At 39.2% G+C, this 21,516-nt stretch overlaps 1 protein-coding gene across 4 annotated transcripts in view; it reads left to right on the forward strand.

The window, feature by feature from the left end:
* LOC136033040 (peptide chain release factor 1-like, mitochondrial) overlaps nt 1–21,516 on the forward strand; it is a 105,882-nt gene that overhangs the window by 58,357 nt on the left and 26,009 nt on the right. For 3 of the 4 annotated variants that reach the window (XM_065713606.1, XM_065713607.1, XM_065713609.1), the window contains one exon: nt 19,062–20,844. The exons of the other annotated variant lie outside the window; for it this stretch is intronic. In XM_065713606.1, coding sequence (XP_065569678.1) covers nt 19,062–19,403 — 342 coding nt within the window. In that variant the 3' untranslated portion in view covers nt 19,404–20,844. Of the gene's footprint in view, nt 1–19,061; nt 20,845–21,516 lie in introns of those variants that run through there. 4 annotated transcript variants of the gene reach the window in all.

A 21,516-nucleotide genomic window follows, 5' to 3' on the forward strand; every position in this document is an offset into this window, starting at 1 on the left:
ATTAATGCTAAGGCCAAGGTTCGAACCTGGAACCTCTCGGACCTGGAACCTGGAACATAACGCTTTACCAACTCAGCTACTTCGGCTTGAATACATTCGTTTTTGAACGCTCCACCCCGACACCTAGTTGATGGGGGCGCTTCGCGCACCACACCCCCCAAGCCCCCCCCCTCCGCACGCGTAAGTCGTTACGCGCCATATTAGTTACGCGCCATTGTAGTTGTGTCCCTATGTCCCACCTGTGAATATATATATATATATATATATATATATATATATATATATATATATATATATATATATATATATATATATATATATATATATATATACAAGCTGTTGGGGTGGCGCTTCGCGCCACCCCAACACCTAGTTGGTGGGGGCGCTTCGCGCCCAACCCCCCAAGCCCCCCCGCGCGCGCAAGTCGTTACGCGCCATATTAGTTACGCGCCATCGTAGTTATGTCCCTATGTCCCACCTGTGAATATAGATATATTTATATATATATATATATATATATATATATATATATATATATATATATATATATATATATTTTACTACGTAAAACTTGCGAATATACAACATTCTTTGCTGTCCCATTGTCTGTGCATATAAATAGATTGTCAGGTTTACCGACTCTTGAACATGCAACATATAATGGTCCATGGGAAAACAATCCGTATTCAGATCTATACCTCATGATTCTAATGATTGCCCTTGAGCTTTGTTGATGGTGATTGCTAATCGACCATTCCCTGTGTCGCCATCGTCATTTATATATCCCCCTGTGCCCCCCGGCGTCCCCTTTGTAGTTGTGTCCCTGTGTCCCGGTCGTCATTCATATTCCCTGTGTCCCGGTCGTCATTTGTGTCCCGTTGTCCCAGTCTGTGATTTCTCTTTGAGTGTCCCGGGCGTCATTTGTATTCCTTGTGTCCCGGTGTCCCGGTCGCCATTTGTGTCCCAGTGTCCCGGTCTGTATATACATTCATTTTTGAATTGGTCTTTTTTTTAGTTTTTAGTTTTTTACCTTTTTTTTAGTTTTTTTAGTTATACCTCATGATTCTAATGATTGCCCTTGAGCTTTGTTGATGGTGATTGCTAATCGAACATTCCCTGTGTCCCCGTCGTCATTTGTATATCCCCTGTGCCCCCTGGCACCCCCGTTGTAGTTTTGTCCCTGTGTCCCGGTCGTCATTTATATTCCCTGTGTCCCGGTCGTCATTTGTATCCCGGTGTCCCGGTCTGTATATACATTCGTTTTTCTAGTTTTGTCTTTCTCCTTTATTTTTCATTTTTTCCTTTTTTCTTTTTTTCTTGTTTATTTTTTTTAGTTTTTTAGCTTTTTTAGTTTTTTATTAGTTTTTAGTTTTTTTTTCTTTTTAGTTTTTTTGTAGTTTTTACCTTTTTTTTAGTTTTTTTAGTTTTTTTTACTTAAGTCCTGGTTGTCATTTATACTTCCTGTGTCTCGGTTGTCATTTATGTCCCGGTACTTTGTTGATGGTGATTGCTAATCGAACATTCCTTGTGTTCTGGTCGCTTTCTCTTTGAGTGTCGTCATTTATATTCCCTATGTGCCGGTGTCCTAGTCGTCATTTGTGTCCCGATGTCCCGGTCTGTAATTTCGTCAGTCGAAAACATGACGTCAGTCGACACACAAACATGACGTCACTCGACAGACACACACACACACAGACAACTTATTTATATTTATATATATATATATATATATATATATATATATATATATATATATATATATATATATATATATATATATATATATATATATATATATATATATATATATATATATATGTATATATATATATATATATATATATATATATATATATATATATATATATATATATATATATATATATACTAGCTGTTGGGGTGGCGCTTCGCGCCACCCCAACACCTAGTTGGTGGGGGCGCTTCGCGCCCCCCCCAAGCCCCCCCGCGCGCGTAAGTCGTTACGCGCCATAATAGTTACGCGCCATTGTAGTTGTGTCCCTATGTCCCACCTGTGAATATAGATATATATATATATATATATATATATATATATATATATATATATATATATATATATATATATATATATATATATATATATATATGGTTTTAACTACGTAAAACTTGCGAATATACAACATTCTTTGCTGTCCCATTGTCTTTGCATATAAATAGATTGTCAGGTTTACCGACTCTTGAACATGCAACATATAAATAGATTGTCAGGTTTACCGACTCTTGAACATGCAACATATAATGGTCCATGGGAAAACAATCTGTATTCAGATCTATACCTCATGATTCTAATGATTGCCCTTGAGCTTTGTTGATGGTGATTGCTAATCGACCATTCCCTGTCCCGGTGTCCCGGTCGTCATTTACATCCCCCTGTTTCCCCCGGTGTCCCCGTTGTAGTTGTGTCCCTGTGTCCCGGTCGTCATTTATATTCCCTGTGTCCCGGTCGTCATTTGTATCCCGGTGTCCCGGTCTGTATATACATTCGTTTTTTAGTTTTGTTTTTCTCCTTTATTTTTTTCCTTTTTTTTCTTTTTTAGCTTATTTAGATTTTTTAGTTTTTTTATTAGTTTTTAGTTTTTTTTCTTTTTAGTTTTTTTGTCCCGGTTGTCATTTATATCCCCCTGTTTCCCCCGGTGTCCCCGTTGTAGTTGTGTCCCTGTGTCCCGGTCGTCATTTATATTCCCTGTGTCCCGGTCGTCATTTGTATCCCGGTGTACCGGTCTGTATATACATTCGTTTTTTAGTTTTGTTTTTCTCCTTTATTTTTTTCCTTTTTTTTTCTTTTTTAGTTTATTTAGATTTTTAGATTTTTTAGTTTTTTTATTAGTTTTTAGTTTTTTTTTCTTTTAGTTTTTTTGTAGTTTTTACCTTCTTTTTAGTTTTGTTAATTTTTTTTTTTACTTATGTCCTGGTCGTCATTTATACTCCCTGTGTCCCGGTGCTTTGTTGATTGCTAATCGAACATTCCTTTTGTCCTGGTCGCTTTCTCTTTGAGTGTCGTCATTTATTTTAGCTTATTTTTCAGTTTTTTCCTTTTTTTTAGTTTTTTTTTTATTTTTTATTGTTTTTAGTTTTTTACCTTTTTTTAGTTTTTTTTAGTTTTTTAGCTTTTTTACTTTTTTTATTAGTATTTAGTTTTTTTTGTAGTTTTTGCCTTTTTTTAGTTTTTTCAGTTTTTTTTTTAGTTTTTTATTGGTTTTTACCTTTATTTTAGCTTATTTTTCAGTTTTTTCCTTTCTTTTTAGTTTTTTTTAGTTTTTAGTTTTTTTTGTTTTTTACCTTTTTTTAGTTTTTTTAGTTTTTTTAGTTTTTTAGCTTTTTTATTTTTTTTATTAGTTTTTAGTTTTTTTTGTAGTTTTTGCCTTTTTTTAGTTTTTTTAGTTTTTTAGCTTTTTTATTAGTTTTTAGTTTTTTTTGTAGTTTTTGCCTTTTTTTAGTTTTTTTAGTTTTTTAGCTTTTTTATTTTTTTTATTAGTTTTTAGTTTTTTTGTAGTTTTTGCCTTTTTTTAGTTTTTTCAGTTTTGACGTCACCTGATCCAGTTTTTTCAGGTGACGTCACCTGACACATCCATCCATCCACAGACAGACAACTTATTTTTATATATATAGAAGATATATATGTATATATATATATATATATATATATATATGTATATATATATATATATATATATATATATATATATATATATATATATATATATATATATATATATATATATATATATTTATATTTATATATATATATATATATATATATATATATATATATATATATATATACTAGCTGTAGGGGTGGCGCTTCGCGCCACCCCAACACCTAGTTGGTGGGGCGCTTCGCGCCCCCCTAAGCCCCCCCGCGCGCGTAAGTCGTTACGCGCCATATTAGTTACGCGCCATTGTAGCTGTGTCCCTGTGTCCCACCTGTGAATAGAGATAGATATAAATATATATTTTCAACTACGTAAAACATGCGAATATACAACATTCTTCGCTGTCCCATTGTCTGTGCATAAATAGCATTTATATTCCCTGTGTCCCGGTCGTCATTTGTGTCCTGGTGTCCCAGTTTGTATTTTCTCTTTGAGTGTCCCGGTCGTCATTTATATTCCCTGTGTCCCAGTGTCCCGGTCGTCATTTGTGTCTCGGTGTCCCGGTCTGTAATTTCTATTGCTCCACCCCAACAGCTAGATGGTGGGGCGCTTCGTGCCCCCCCCAAGCCCCCCCGCGCGCGTAAGTCGTTACGCGCCATATTAGTTACGCGCCATTGTAGCTGTGTCCCTGTGTCCCACCTGTGAATAGAGATAGATATAAATATATATTTTTAACTACGTAAAACATGCGAATATACAACATTCTTCGCTGTCCCATTGTCTGTGCATATAAATAGTATTTATATTCCCTGTGTCCCGGTCGTCATTTGTGTCCTGGTGTCCCAGTTTGTATTTTCTCTTTGAGTGTCCCGGTCGTCATTTATATTCCCTGTGTCCCAGTGTCCCGGTCGTCATTTGTGTCCCGGTGTCCCGGTCTGTAATTTCTATTCAAACAATCCCTGTGTCTCAGTCGTCAATTATATATCCCGCCTGTGCCCCCGGCGTCCCCGGTGTAGTCGTGTCCCTGCGTCCCGGTCGTCATTTATATTCCCGGTCGTGATTTGTTTCCGGGTGTCCAAGTCTGTAATTTTTCTTTGAGGTTCCTGGTCGTCATTTATATTCCCTCTGTGTCGGTCGTCATTTGTGTCCCGGTCTGTAATTTATCTTTGAGTGTTTTTTCTTTTTAGTTTTTTTTAGTTTTTTACATTTTTTCAGTTTTTTTTCTTCTTTATTTTTCAGCGTCACTATGAAGTACATATCGCCGAACCTTTGTTTTTTAACTTAAATCTGGTAGGCATTGATGACCTTATCCAAGTCAAAATCCCAAACCCAATCGTCATCGCTATCATTTTCAGTTTTGATATGTTTTGACTCTCGCTTTCCAGGTGGATTTTCATCTAACTGCGCGGTTTTGCGTTCTTTAGCCGCAAGCCTGTTTTCTTACTGTTCTTGTGATTCCTCGGCACGCTTTCTTTTCTTACTTTCTCTATCAGCTGCAAGCCTGTTTTCTTGCTGTTCTTGTGATTCCTCGGCACGCTTTCTTTTCTTACTTTCTCTATCAGCAGCAAGTTTTTTGGCATAGACTCTTTGAGCAGCTTCCTCGGCTGTTGCCATTGTAGGTTCTTCAGTCATTTTACAATTAAACATTTTTCCGTGAACGCATGTCTTAAATACCTTTAATGACGTCACCGTCATAGCAAAAATGACGACAACTAATTTCATGACGTCAGACAACACAGAAACATGACGTCACTTGATCCACAGACAGACAGACAACTTTTATATATATATATATATATATATATATATATATATATATATATATATATATATATATATATATATATATATATATATATATATGTATATATATATATATATATATATATATATATATATATATATATATATACATACATATATATATAAATATACTAGCTGTTGGGGTGGCGCTTCGCGCCACCCCAACACCTAGTTGGTGGGGCGCTTCGCGCCCCCCCAAGCCCCCCCGCGCGCGTAAGTCGTTACGCGCCATATTAGTTACGCGCCATTGTAGTTGTGTCCCTGTGTCCCACCTGTGCGCTTCGCGCCACCCCAACACCTAGTTGGTGGGGCGCTTCGCGCCCCCCCAAGCCCCCCCGCGCGCGTAAGTCGTTACGCGCCATATTAGTTACGCGCCATTGTAGTTGTGTCCCTGTGTCCCACCTGTGAATAGAGATAGATATAAATATATGTTTTTAACTACGTAAAACATGCGAATATACAACATTCTTCGCTGTCCCATTGTCTGTGCATATAAATAGATTGTCAGGTTTACTGACTCTTGAACATGCAACATATAATTGTCCATGGGAAAAACAATCCGTATTCAGATCTATACCTCATTATTCTAATGATGAGTCCCTGTGTCCCGGTCGTCATTTATATTCCCTGTGTCCCGGTCGTCATTTGTGTCCCGGTGTCCCAGTTTTTAATTTCTCTTTGAGTGTCCCGGTCGTCATTTATATTCCCTGTTTCCCGGTGTCCCGGTCGTCATTTGTGTCCCGGTGTCCCGGTCTGTAATTTCTATTCGAACAATCCCTGTGTCCCGGTCGTCATTTATATATCCCGCCTGTGCCCCCGGCGTCCCCGTTGTAGTTGTGTCCCTGTGTCCCGGTCGTCATTTATATTCCCTGTGTCCCGGTCGTGATTTGTGTCCGGGTGTCCCAGTCTGTAATTTCTCTTTGAGGTTCCCGGTCGTCACTTATATTCCCTCTGTCTCGGTCGCCATTTGTGTCCCGGTCTGTAATTTCTCTTTGAGTGTTTTTTCTTTTTAGTTTTTTTTTAGTTTTTTACCTTTTTTCTTTTTTCAGTTTTCTTTTTCTTCTTTATTTTTCAGCGTCACTATGAAGTACATATCGATGAACCTTTGTTTTTTTAACTTAAATCTGGTAGGCATTGATGACCTTATCCAAGTCAAAATCCCAAACCCAATCATCATCGCTATCATTTTCAGTTTTGATATGTTTTGACTCTCGCTGTCCAGGTGGATTTTCATCTAACTGCGCGGTTTTGCGTTCAAATACCGTTAATGACGTCACCTTCAAAGCAAAAATGACGGCAACTAATTTCATGACGTCAGCCGAAACATGACGTCACCTGATCCACACATCCACAGACAGACAACTTATTTTTATATATATATATATAGATATAATTATTAATTTATATATACAGAATTGTTTTAAACCATGAGAATGGGCAAATACTATAAAATCCAAAAAATATATCGTAGGCAGCGCAATAGCGCTGCCTACGCAATAGCGCTGTGTATTGAAGGGGTTGTCGTAGAAACTTCGAAAAGGGCTCATCCGATTGAAAATTGAAAGGGCTAGTGGCCTTTTTAATAGTCGAAAGTGATTGGAGGGCAACTGAAACCCTTCCCAAGCCCACTATTTCTCCACTCACATCGAATCAAAATTTTGAGATCAACCCTCAACATAGTTTGTTCAACGTAGTTGAAAGGTCCGTAAATTATTACAATACTTTACAATACTCTTTATAAGATTCAGATTGATCAGAGGATGAATACCCAACCCCCCCCCCCACACACACACGCAAACACCTCGTATTTTCCCGAAATGCAACTTCTAAATTTTGAGATGGTCATTTGTTGTAGTAGAAACTTCGAAAAAGGCTTATTCGATTTGAAAATGAAGAGGCTAGTGCCCATTTTAATAGTCATTAAAAGTGATTGGAGGGGAATTAACCCCCCTCATACGTCCACCATTTCCCCAAATATATCCAATTAAAATTCTAAGATAGCCATTTTGTTCAGCGTAGTTAAAAGGTCTGGAAATTATGTCTTTGACGATGACAGCCCCCCGCCACCCTCGGGCAAGGGTTGTAAGTGATACTCTGGGGCCATACAACGTTTTTGTAGAAAGAGTAGTTGTATAAACTTTGGAGGGGCTCACTGGATTGGTAAACAGAACCCGTTAATTCGGAAAAAATAGAAAAATTGAAGTATTTTTAACTTACGAACGATTGATCAGATCTTAATGAAATTTGATGTTTGGAAGGATATCGTGTATCATAGCTGTTATTTTGAATCTCGACCGGATGTGGTGACATTGGGGGGGGGGTATATGGGAGGGAGAAACCTAAAATCTAGGAAAACACTTAGAGTGGAGGGATCGGGATGAAACTTGGTGAGAAAAATAAGCACAAGTCCTAGATACATGATTGACATAACCGGAACGGATCCGCTCTCTTTGGGGTAGTTGGGGGGGGGGGGGGGTTTATTATAAAAATTAGAAAAAATGAGGTATTTTTAACATACGAACGGGTGATTGGATCTCGATGAAATTTAATATTTAGAAGGATATCGTGTCTCGGAGCTCTTATTTTAAATCCCGACCGGATCTGGTGACATTGGGGGGGACTTGGGAGGGGGAAACCTAAAACTTAGAAAACACCTAGAGCGGAGGGATCGGGATGAAACTTGGTGGGAAAAATAAGCACAAGTCCTAGATACATGAATGACATAACCGGAACGGATCTGCTCTCTTTGGGGTAGTTGGGGGGGGGGGGGTAATTCTGACAAATTAGAAAAAATGAGGTATTTTTAACTGACGAACGGAATATCGGGTCTCAATCAAATTTGATATTTAGAAGGATATCGTGTCTCAAAGCACTTATTTTAAATCCCGACCGGATCTGGTGACATTGGGGGGAGATTGGGGTGGGGGAACCTAAAATCATGGAAAACGCTCAGATTGGAGGGATCAGGATGAAAATTGGTGGGAAAAATAAGCAGAAGTCTTAGATACGTGATTAACATAATTGGAACGTATTCGCTCTATTGGGGGGGGGGCGGTTAATTCTGAAAAATTAGAAAAAACTACGTATTTTTAACTTACGAAGGAGTGATCGGATTTTCATGAAACTTCATATTTGGAAGTACTTTGTAACTCATATCTCTTATTTTAAATCTCAACCGAATCCAGCGTAATTGGGGGGGGGGAGTTGGGGGGACCGGAAATCTTAGAAAATACTTAAAGCGGTGAGATCGGGATGAAACTGGATGGGAAGAATAGAAACCTGTCTAAGATACGTGACTGACATAACCAGACCGGATCTGCTCTCTTTGGTGGAGTTGGGGGGGGGGTAATTTTGAAAATTGAGGTATTTGTAACTTACGAAAGGGTGACCAGATCTTAATGAAAGTTGATATTTAGAAGGATCTTGTGCTTGAGGAGGAGGAAGGCCCCTCTGATGTACACCATGCTGGGCCCACCGGCTCGTGGACATGTCCCGGCGGCTACACACCTTCCCCCAGCAATGGGAAAAATTGCTTGGCGTCGCAGACCACCGAACGGGAGGATCCCTTCCTAGAGGGACAACTGTGAAGGGCAGCCGATCCAGCTTCATGGACAATGGTCTCTGCTAAGGGTAGAGAGGAGCGGCTTTCCGCTACCCCGACAAATTAGCCAAGAAACTCCTTCTCTTAAATAAAAATTATGAAAATAGCGAATAAGAAAGTAAGAACTCGTGCTACCGCGTCCGGGGTAACCGACGGTATGAGACCAAGAATTGGAAATTGCCACAATGAAAATGATGATAATGATGATAATGTTGATAATGATGATAATGTTGATAATGATGATAATGTTGATGATGATGAGAATGAAAATGATTTTGTTACCGCGTCCGGGGCAACCGACGATCATTTATCCGATCTGACGACTCCAGTCAGAGAAGACTTCGTTTATCCTAACCCCAAAAACATATCTCTCACTAGGAACGCTAAACGTACGCACATTAGCCAAACCAGGAAAAAGGGTACTAGTCCTAAACGAGATGAACCGTTAACGCTGGGACATTGTTGAACTTTCTGAGACTCACCTTCCCTCCACAGGAATAGAAAGAATAAAGGATATCACGCTCATCACGTCTGGAAGAAGTGATGGAGTTCACCGCCAAGGTGTCGGTTTCCTACTCTCCAAGCGAGCCAAACAGTCTCTTCTTGCCGTCCATCCTGTCTCTGAACGTATTATCACCATTCGTCTGAAAGGAACCATTGCCAATATGACCATAATCCCAGTTTACGCCCAGACTCGTCCCGGAATGACCAAGAAGCTGAAGAATTCTACAGCCAACTCCAACACACCGTTGACACGGCTCTCAAGAAAGATGTTCTATTCGTGATTTGGGACTTCAACGCCATTATCTTACACTCAAATGATGGACTTGAAGACGTCATGGGCAAGTTCGGGCATGGGCGGCAAAACCACAGGGGTGAAATGCTCATCGACTTTTATCGGGATAACGAACTTTTCATAACGAACACCATGTTCCGTCATAGAGAACGAAGGAAAGTTACTTGGAGATCCTCTGGAGGCCGCACTGCAAACATGATTGACTACATACTTGTCGGCAAGCGATGGAAATCATCAGTACTGAATACAGTCTCCATAGCCGGTGGCGACTTCGACTCAGACCACGTTCTAGTCATGTTTGAGCTCCGTTCGCGTATTCGGAAGCCCCAACATCTTGAGAAAAGCTTACCAAGATATCGTGTCGACCTGCTGAAAAACATAGAAACAAGGAACAGGTATAGAACAACACTCAAACAAGTTGTCAAGAATCCAACCCTGGAAGCTCCAACAGCAGAAGAAATTGACCGATTGGTCAACGAAAGCGCATCCATCATCAGAGAAACTGCTAGTGAAATCCTGGGAATTCAGACCCATTCAGATAAACCGTGGATCACCCCCGAAATTATTGATCTATGTTTGCAGAAGCGCGTTAATGCTAACAAGGTAGTTCGACAAAGCAAGGACGAGTACAAGAGGCTGAAGCGCCTTGTAGAAAAGAAAACCCGGCAAGCTCTACGACACTACGTCAATGATAAATGTCGTGAGTGTGAAGAAGCCTTTCAAAAAGGTAATAGCCACTTCATGTACACGAAAGTCCGTGAACTGTCAAAAAAGAAGTCATCGGCCGCTCCTACACTGTTAGATAAACACGGGCTCCAAATCACGGACTCCGAGGCAAGACGAGAACGTTGGAAGGATCACTTCAGAGAAAAACTGAACCCCACAATAACGCCTGACCCGAACATCTTACTATATTTCCCACTACCGCAGTACCCAGTAGACCCAAGCTTTCCCCCACTAAGAGATGAAGTACTCTCAGCAATAAAATCTCTAAAAATTAATAAAACTTCAGGCCCGGATGGTATTCAGTCATAACTATTTAGAGCAGGTCCAGACGAACTGGTCGATATCTATCACAAAGTCATAACAAGTGTCTGGGAAACGTGCCACTTCCCCAGATCTTGGGCGAAAGCCACCATCGTCCCCCTTTTTAAAAAGGGGGAAAAGGGTGACTGTAACGACTACAAAAATTCTCCTTGACCGTTTGAAATCTCTGACAAACCATATCTTAGGGGAATACCAAGCAGGCTTTCGAAAAGACCGCTCCACCATAGACCAGATTTTTTCCACTCGGCAAATGATGGAGAAGTATATCGAGTTTGCGAAAGAGCTGCTACTACTCTTCATTGATTTCAAGCAGGCTTTTGACTTGATATGGCGAGATGGATTATGGCACATCCTGCTACAATATGGAGTCCCTGAAAACATAGTAATCCTGATAAGAGACATGTATTCACATTTCGTCAGCCAAGTCCAAACGCTCAAGGTTGTCTCTTGTCACCCCACCTCTTTAACCTATTCCTCAACGCAGCACTGTCATTTGCCGAGACTGTTGACGGTGCAGAAATTGGAGGGAAGCTTATCGATAAATTGGCATACGCAGATGACATTGAAAAATTCAACAGTCAAGAGCTTCTACTCTAAGCTGACACCGACGAACTAGTGTCGGCAACCAAGGTCTTTGGGATGGTCGTTAACACAGCCAAAACTAAGGTTATGCGGGTGTCTGGAGACCCTACTCTAAGAAACGTGCAGCTAACAACAAAAGGAGAGCCAGTAGAAAATGTTGACTCCTTCGTTTACCTAGGGAGCCTCCTAACTTCTGATAACGACTGCTCGAGATCGATCAAACGAAGACTTGGCCTGGCAGGCGCCAGCTTCAAGAACCTCTTGCCAATCTGGAAAAAAAGATTCTGTCAACTTCTCTGAAGGTGCGACTCTTCAACTCCCTCATAATCCCAATTGCTTTATACTCAAGCGAAACTTGGTCAATAAAGGCTGACGATGAGCGAAGAATCTCCGCATTTGAAACTAAATGCCTTAGACGCATTGCAGGGATCACCTACATTGACCCAGTCTCAAATGAAGACCTCCGAAAACTACTCCGTTGTCCCCGCACCATCATGGACCGGGTCAGAAACCAGCAACTCCGCTGGCTTGGCCATATCAAGCGAATGTCGGCCAACCAGCTCCCAAAAATCAATTCGAAGAACGGATTCACGGCACGCGCCCCAGAGGCCGACCCCGTAAGAGATGGACCGACAACTTCCAGGCCAATAACCTCCCCCAGCTACTTCGTCTAGCGCCAGATAGATCGAACTACCGTCGTCACATCCATCATCTGCTAAGAAGAGAAGAAGCCCCAATACAGCCACAAAGGCCGGACGGGACTTAAGGCAAGTAAGTCAAGTGTGCTTTAAAGCCCTAATTATATATTCCGACCAGATCCTGTGACATTTGGGGGAGTTGGAGGGGGAAACCGGAATTCTTGGAAAACGTGAAAATTGGGGTATTTTTATCTTACGAAAAGGTGATCGGATCTTAATGAAATTTGATATTTAGAATGATATTGTGTCTCAAAGCTCTTATTTTAAATCCCGACTGGATCTGGTGACATTGGGGGGAGTTTGGGGTGAGGGAACCTAAAATCATGGAAAACGCTTAGATTGGAGGGATCGGGATGAAACTTGGTGGGAAAATAAGCAGAAGTCTTAGATACGTGATTTACATAATTGGAATGTATCCTTCCTATTAGGGGGGGGGGGTAATTCTGAAAAATTAGAAAAAATGACGTATTTTAACTTAGGAAGAAGTGATCGGATCTTCATGAAACTTCATATTTAGAAGGACCTCGTAACTCAGATCTCTTATTTTAAATCTCAACCGGGTCCAGCGTAATTGGGGGGCAGTTGGGGGGACTGGAAATCTTAGAAAATACTTAAAGCGGTGAGATCAGGATGAAACTGGATGGGAAGAATAAAAACATGTCTAAGATACGTGACTGACATAACAGGACCGGATCTTCTCTCTTTGGTGGAGCTGGGGGGGGGGTAATTTTGAAAATTGAGGTATTTGTTCCTTACGAAAGGGTGACCAGAGCTTGATATTTAGAAGGATCTTGTGCTTTAAAGCTCTAATTTGAAATTCCAACCAGAATCTGTGACACTGGGGGGAGTTGGAGGAGGAAACCGGAATTCTTGGAAAACGTAAAAATTGGGGTATTTTTATCTTACGAATAGGTGATCGGATCTTAATGAAATTGGATATTTAGAAGAAATTCATGTCTCAGGGCTCTTATTTTAAATCATGACCGGCATTAAGCCTCTTATTTTCCTTTTAAATCAATCTATTGGTTCACAGAATTTTGTTCATGTGATCTCTTGGCTCTTAGTTTTTCTTGCCTTGTCACAAGTGCCATATGAGCTCTTAGCTCTTGTTAAGATTTATAGTGACTGGAGGGTGAATACCCCCCCCCCATACCTCGTATTTCCCTAAAATGCATCTGATAGAAATTCTGAGTGGCCATTTGTTGTCGTAGAAACTTCAAAAAAGGCTCGTTCGATTGGAAATCGATTGGAATTGACTTTTTTAATAGTCAAAAGTGATTGTAGGGCAACAATCTCCCTCTCCCCCACGCCCATCAATTCCCAAAGCACATCTAATCAGAATTTTGAGATATCCATTTTGTTCAGCGTAGTTGAAAGGTCTGGCAATTATGTCTTTGAGGATGACATCACTTCCCCCAGAGCCCTCAGCGTAAGAGTTATAAGTTATGCCCCGAGGGCATATAAGGTTCTTATGGAAAAGATGGTCGTATAAAGTTCGGAGGGGTCCCCCTAATTTTCATCCAAGTCAACTTGTAGTCAACCTGCGATTGTTCCCCAGCGAGAACCTCCAACCGGTACGACTCTAGTTCGTCATTGTAAAAAGACACGTTTGCATGGAGCATAAATGGGAGACAGTAACAACGGCCATCCAAGGGGTAAAATTAACCTGGACAATTTGTCTTGGCTTTTTTCGTCAATTGGCCATGACTTCCGTTCCTTCGTTTGACATCGCCCCCCCTCCCATGGCCCTAGGGCCATCGCCCCCCCAGTGTCAAATTTTGGTCAAAAAAGTGTGAAAACCTGTTAATTTAGAAATATATAGACATTTTGGAGTCAAGGCTTGGTCGAAAAGCGTGATAACCTGTTAATTGGGATTGACCCCGGGGTTGCCTTAGGGAACCCTAGGACCCATAGCCCTAGGGCCATATCCCTAGGGGGAAACCAGATGTTCTAGTTCCCTTTTTAAGAGTCAGAGTGATTGGGGGCAGCCCCCCCCCCCTACGTTTTATTTTACACAAATGCATCCGATAAACATTTTGAGATAGCCATTTGTTCAAAAATAGTCCAAAAATCATATAATAAGGCATTTGGGGTGGACAGAATCCCCCAGAGTCAGGATGTAAGGGTTGTAAGTTATGCTCCAAGGGCATAAAGGTTCTTATGGAAGGGGTGGTCGCGTGAACTTTAGGAGAGGCTCATTTGATTTGAAACGTGTAGCTCTAGTTCGCTTTTAAAAGTCAAACATGAGTGAGAGCAACTAGCCCCCCTCCCTGACATTCTTTTTTCCCAGAACTCATTTGATTGAAATTGTGAGATAGCCATTTTGTTACAAATAGCCCAAAAATTATATAACACTGTCTTTAGGGTGGACACAATCCCCCAGAGCCCATGGTCAATGGTTTGAAGTTGTGCCCAGGGTATATAAGGTTTTAATGGAACGGTTAGTTGCATGAACTTTGGATCGGATGGAGTTTATTTGATAGCCCCGAGGTTGACTCGGGGCGAGAGTGTCAAGACTGGGAGAATGTCTTGAAACGGACAGTGAACGGGTAATATGTTATTCCCTTTTCTGTCCGTTTTGTGTTTGTCAAGCTCAGGCAGTAATTTTGTTGTTGTCTTTGTGACCTATGCGGATACCCTTCGGGCACTGCACTTTAAAATTGAATCAAGCCAATTGTATGAAGTTTTGTAGTCTTTGGTTGTAGAGTTTCGTATATGTTTAGTGCGTTTAGTCCAAAAATTATATAACAATCTCTTTAGGGTGGACACAATCCCCCAGAGCCCATGGTCAATGGTTTTAAGTTCTGCCCAGGATATGTTTAGTGCGAAGTTGTAGTGCCTTTTAAAGAGTCAAAAGTGAATGGAGTGACGTCCCCCCCCCAGCCCATCATTGCCCAAAACATATTCGATCGAAATTTTAAGAGAGCTATTTTGTTCAGCATTGTTGGAAGGTCCAGTATTGGGGATTTCAACCTGCCAACAGTCCTAAGGACAAGGGCTGTAAGTTAGGAAATTCGTTCATTGTTTGCACATAGTATATGTTTCTGAGAAATATATGCATGTTTGAACTTTACTTTCCAAGAAGACAAAGGGTATTCAGGTGAGCCTTTCAGATAATTTTGAGGGGAATCAAAACACGTTATGTGCTTACGGACTGTCAAAGGATGCAACACAGGAGTAACTGAGTATATTAATTTGGAAAATTCAGGAAATGACAAGGGAGATGATCAAAAAGGCAGTATTTGCATTCTATCAATACTACTGCAACTACCCCCACTACTGCTACCACACTACTCCATTTACAGTATCAATGGGAAACTTGAACAAAATCAAAAGACGCTATGTGCATTCACATTGTCAAAATAGTCAAAATTCACATAATTCACATATCTCAAGAATTAATTTCGTTATTAAATTGAAACTTTCAGACAATACTTAAAGAGAAAGATCATCTCCCCAAAGGGCATAATGGTATACTGCTGCTAATACTACTGTTACTGCTACATTTAATACAACTACTACTACTACTTCAATTGCAACTACTTGTAGGGCTAAGAGCATTGAGATGAAAATTTCAAGAAGTATATGAACATACAGTTTATCAAAAGGACATATCAGCTATGTCATAGCAATGGCTAATTGTATTAAGTTGAAACTTCCAGGACTTGATAAGAGAGATGTCTAACTGACCAAAAGGCAATGGGTTAATACTACTGCTGTGACTACTATTACAACTATGCCTAAGGGCATGAAGGTGAAATTTTCAAAATTTCGAGGAGGGAAGATGAACTGAATTAAAACACACCCTCTTTATCCAGGCTGTCAAAAGGGTGTAACAGCAATATCTTAGGAACAGTTCGGTGTGTGAAGTTGAAAAATAGAGGGCTTGTTGTGAGGGATGTTGAACTAACCAAAAGAAAATATTTGCGTCCTAATGTTACTGCTTCGGCTAATATTACTGCTACTGTTACTATTATTACTACTTGTGTTACTACTACTGCCACTAAAGCTTAGGCTACTACAATTAATTCTACAGCTACTGCTATTAAAATGGAGAATATTAAGGCGAAAATTTTGGGACATATAGAAACTGTATGGAAATAAATCGGAATACTGTGTCCACACAGGTTGTCAAGCAGACGCATCAGAAATTCTCAGAAATAGTTGACTGGGCATATATTAAGCTGAAACTTTCAGCGTGTGTAGAACGGGATGTTGAAGAAACCAAAGGTGCTGTGCGCATACTGCTACTAATGCTGCCAAAACTATTGCTACTGTGCAAGCTAAGGATGTTAATTATTAAGTTAAATATTTAAGGAATAATTAGGCGGATATTGAACTAAATAAAAAAAGAAAAAAAAACAATGAGTATGTGGTCAAAATGATGACAAAGATGAATAAAAAGATGACAAAGCAATATCTGAAGAACAACTTACATTATTAATCTAGTCCTTTAAGGTTAAGTTGTGGGGGATTTTGAACTAGCTAGAAGGCATATCTATATATATACTTTTAACACTACCACTACGCTTTATGTAACTGATGACGGTAAAGGTATTAGGAAGAAACTTTTAAGGAACGTTTAGGTGTTTCAATTAAAGGAAAAACTTTATGCATGCAGGTTTTCAAAAACAGCATATAAGCAATATCATAGGCTGCACCACACTATAATAGCTAGGAATATCATTGAAACTTTTGAAGGAGTTAATTCAATTCAAAATTAAAAGTTATGGTGCCCTTTTTAAGAGTAACAAGAGATTGGAGGGTGAACAGCCTTTCTCTCAAGCCCATTCATTTTCCAAACGCATCCAGTCTAAATTTTGAGACAGCCATTTTGTTCAGTATAGTGGAACGGTCCAGCAACTATGTCCTTAGGGATATTAGGCACGTCAACCTCTCACAAGCACAAGTATGCAATGGGCCCATCATGCTTTAAAACTAAACGTTGTTTTAAAATAAATCAACAGGCATTGTAGTCATGGTTGCCAATAAGACACCTATCGAGAACGACTTGGGGTGTTAAGTTGAAACTTTTTGGGATACTACTATTACTACTTTTGCTAATACAGTTTAGATAAACAAAAAGATTGTAAGTGTATTCAGGTTGTCAAAGAGCATAGATAGAATTTTTTTGGGAGTAATACTAAGTGTTAGGTCAACTTCAGAACCTATGAAATTAAGTTGAAAAATACTGCTTGTGTCAGGATTAATAATTGTTGAAAAAGCTTCTCCAACATACAAATAGTAACCCATATTATGGATTCTTATAAAAAAAAAACTGAAAATATATAAAATACTGTTTTTTTTCCATGAAAAAGATTATTTCAATAAAAATAACGAATGGAAATTAATTTTTAAAATTTTTTCCACAAAACAAGTTAAGCCGAGGATGAGGAAAAATAAAGTTAAATGATCCTCCTATCGTAAAAATACCACAAATCACTACCAATAAATAAATGAATTTCCAAATCAAACTCAAACGAGCAAAAATTAACATAAGTAGGGCTGATAACCCCCATGCCTTCTCAAGACTAGAACACAATTTGCGCTTTACTGAAAACAAAGCACGTTTGAAATGTTTTCACTTTTCTTACTTTCATAAATAAAGATTTATCAGAACTTATAAATATCAGTATATGTCATTTAAACTACGCGGTCATTTTTTTTTTCATTAAAGCACAAATTGTGTTCTAGTCTTGAGAAGGCATAGGCATTATCAGACCTGCTCATGTTAATTTTCGCTCGTTTTGAGTTTGACTCAGATATTTATTGTAATTTCTCTTCGTTTTGAGTTTTATTTATTTATTAATAGCGATTTGTGGTAGTTTTGCGCTTAGAAAATTATATGACTTTATTTTTGTTCATTCTTGGCTCAATGGAGCTCTTTACTTTTATTTGATAAACTTGCTTTGTGGAAAGTTTTTTTTAATTATTACTAAAATTGACAGAAATATGAGGTCATGATAATCCACTTGCGAGAAACAAGCTGCTGACTGAAGGGACGTGATGGCGAGCTATACCTGCGCAGGCCAAAGGCTCAAGCGATCAAAGTAAGGTTGTAAAAAGCCTGAAACTGAAGGGACGTGATGGCGAGCTATACCTGCGCAGGCCAAAGGCTCAAGCAATCAAAGTAAGGTTGCAAAAAGCCAGCTTTTTGCCAACCAATGACGTCATAAATTGAGAATGGTCGTCAGATTGCCCAGCCCAAAAAGGGAGTATCTTGTACATTCATGATTTCCCCACGAGTGACAAAAAGGTTATAATCTTTTTGCGGTAATAGTTTCCCACTCAAGAATTTAAATGAGATAGAAGATATGACGATTTGCGCGTAATTGAATTGGTTCAGAAATATTTTGTATCCCAGTCACGGTCGGTCTCCTCTACCTCATTTGAAGTAAATTTATTTCTTCAAAAGTGGGCAGTCAAAAATATTTATTTAACGAGCTCTTCTCACACTGAAACTCACTAATAAGCAAAAGCACGAGATACTTTCCTCTCATTGGACACGATTGGCAGACCAAGCTCTTCCAATAAATATAGAATGAGCATATTTTTTTTTTCTTACCTGATTATCTCTATCAACAGTTTTGCGGTCGGCTCTCTCTGACTCAGCTTTCTCAGCGGTAAGCGTAGATTTAGATATTTTTTTTACAACCTATACTTATAATGAAAGCATACTTTGTGTATTTCCCAGTTTCGATTTTTATGTACCGCATTTGGTTTTTGTCTCTACTGGATTGATCAGTATCGTATTCTAAATCTCTAGATATCTCGTTTCGATTTATCTGATTAATAGAAATACGTTGCTATGATATTCCGTAGACCCTAAAAAATGTCAAAGTTCATTGCTCTGACTCTGCTTTTCTCTTTCTCTCCCTTTTTAATTCGTATTGATTTTGCAGTGTCGGAGTATACTAACCACCCTCTTTATCTGGTCTGCCTGTGGTCGACCGTCTCAGGGTACTGCGTTTGATCTAAAACAAAAGACGAAACTCGAATATAAAAGCCATCTTCGTGCCGTTCGTTACTCCGGTGAAACTTGTCCGAAAAGTGATAGTGAGTGGCGAAAAGTGATAAATTCTGCCAAGTTTCCGGATGCAAGTTCTAGTGATATTATATCTCGTCCATCTTGGATCGAATATTATCCAAAAATATTTTCGAAAGTTAATTATGCAGTGCATAAGCGTTTCTCATGTTTGCTTGAAAAAAAAATTTGCCATTACGTTTATGTCAGAGACATGTGATTCCAGTTGAAAAGTGGGCCATTGTTAAAGGTATTAAGGGTTTAAAATCAAAATCTTTGGATATTGATGGGATTAGTGTTTTGAATCTTGTTCCGAATTCTTTTGAACTGGTATCTCATCTCCAACTGTTTATTCAAATGTGTTTGAGCAGTTCGTGTGTGCCCGACTCGTTCTCGGTAGCGTTACGTCACTTCTAAAAAAAGGAAAAGATCCGGTTTCTTGTAGTTCTTATAGGCCCATAACGGTAGCTTGTAGTCTTAGCAAGCTTTTTGAACACCTCCTACTACCTTATATCACTAAGCTTGCTCTAAATGATGATAATCAATTTGGTTTTAGATCTGGGCTAGGCTGTCAGCATGCTCACCGTGCTTTGACTTCTTTATTAAAAGATGCCCATCGCACTCGTCGCGTACTTCGTTTCGCAACCCTAGACTTGTCTAAAGCATTTGACAGTATTTTTCATACTCAAGCATGGACAACATTATGCCAGAGAGAAGTAAATCCGTCGGTAATTCACGTGCTTCGTTTTTGGTACTCCCATTCTTACCTTCGCCTTAAGGCATTAGATAATTCTTATTTTGGTCATATCCCTGTTCGTTGCGGTGTAAGACAAGGGGGAGTTCTTTCGCCGTATATTTTTAATGCTTGTATTGAAAATATATTATCAAAAATATCGACTACGTGCCTACTAGGACCATCTGATATCTCATATCTGGCTTATGCGGATGACCTTCTTCTGATTAGTCAAACTGAGTCTGGTCTTGCCCGTTCAGTGAAGTCAGTTACTTCTGCTTTCTGCGATATTGGCCTGTACCTAAATGTTGACAAGTGCGAGTTTCTTGTTTTCAACGGTAAGAATTGTTCAGAATCATTATATTGTGGTGGCTTTAATATTCCTCGTGTTAAATCGTTTCGTTGGCTTGGTATAACAGTTTGCGATTCTATGAATGCTCTCCGGTCTCGTGCTGTCAAAGATATTAGTGATAAGCTGAGGCTCGGTTACTCTAAGATTGTAGCAAGTCGTGGACTCTACAGGAGAAGAGTGCTAACTCGGCTTTACTCAAATTTGTGTGATCATTCTGTGCTCTTCTGTTCTGGTATTAGGCCACTTCTGTTGACTGGTGATCTAAAACGTATTCGCATAAATTATTACCGGTACTGCAAATTTCTTTTATATCTACCTCGTTCTTACCGGAATGCAAAACTGGTTAAAAAGTATTGTGCGACAGATATCACTGGTGCTTTTGAAAAATTATCTGCGAAGCTAGCTATTGAAGCGCTTTATAGGCTAGGATGTTTTCATCTCCTTATCCGTCTTTTTTCTGTATGTGATTAAATTTGTTTCTTTTGTATTACTTTTGCTGTTTTTCTTTTGTATTTTACTCCATTTAACCTCTGTTTTGTGAAGTGGGTGATAAATAAATTATTATTATTATTATTATTACAGCATTTTGCTTTGTTCACGGTACTGCCCATAATCTCTGTTCATCTTAAACCCTCTGAAATGGTTCATCGTTAAATTTGTCAACTTTGAGAAATTGTTGAAAAAAGATATGTTGGACAAGACATGCAAACAGGGTTGCAATTTCTTAGGGTGCTGAAACTACCAACGCCAAATAGACAGCAGGCGCAGGTCTACAAGAGCCACCGTCATGCTAGAAAATACGAGCTTATAAACCTTATCACAGCCACAGCCAAGAGTTATATATTGAATTATAGTTTATTTGGCAGTTCGCAATAAAACTGTACAATAAAAATCAACAATTCAAAAAACAATGGCTTCACAAACACAAAGGTATATTCAATGCAACTGATTGATACAACAGTACGGAAAATTAAGATGACATGTATTTATTTTCACTGAATAAGGCACAACAAGGAAGGTGAACATAGAGGGAAAGAAAAAAAAATCATAATTTTGAACAAAGTCAATTGATCCTTCCTATAAGCTGAAGTTTGCTGTAAATAAAATACATCAGAATGCCAAGGAAATTGGGTGCAAGAAGTTGTTCGGTATGAAAATAAACATCCGACGGAACGGTCGAAAGAAAAATTTCTAAATTATAGAACGGATAAAAGTGGAAACCAAAATAAAGTCTGATCTTTTCAAAAT

The sequence above is a fragment of the Artemia franciscana genome, chromosome 11 (genome assembly GCF_032884065.1).
Source record: "Artemia franciscana chromosome 11, ASM3288406v1, whole genome shotgun sequence".
Lineage (NCBI taxonomy): Eukaryota > Metazoa > Arthropoda > Branchiopoda > Anostraca > Artemiidae > Artemia > Artemia franciscana.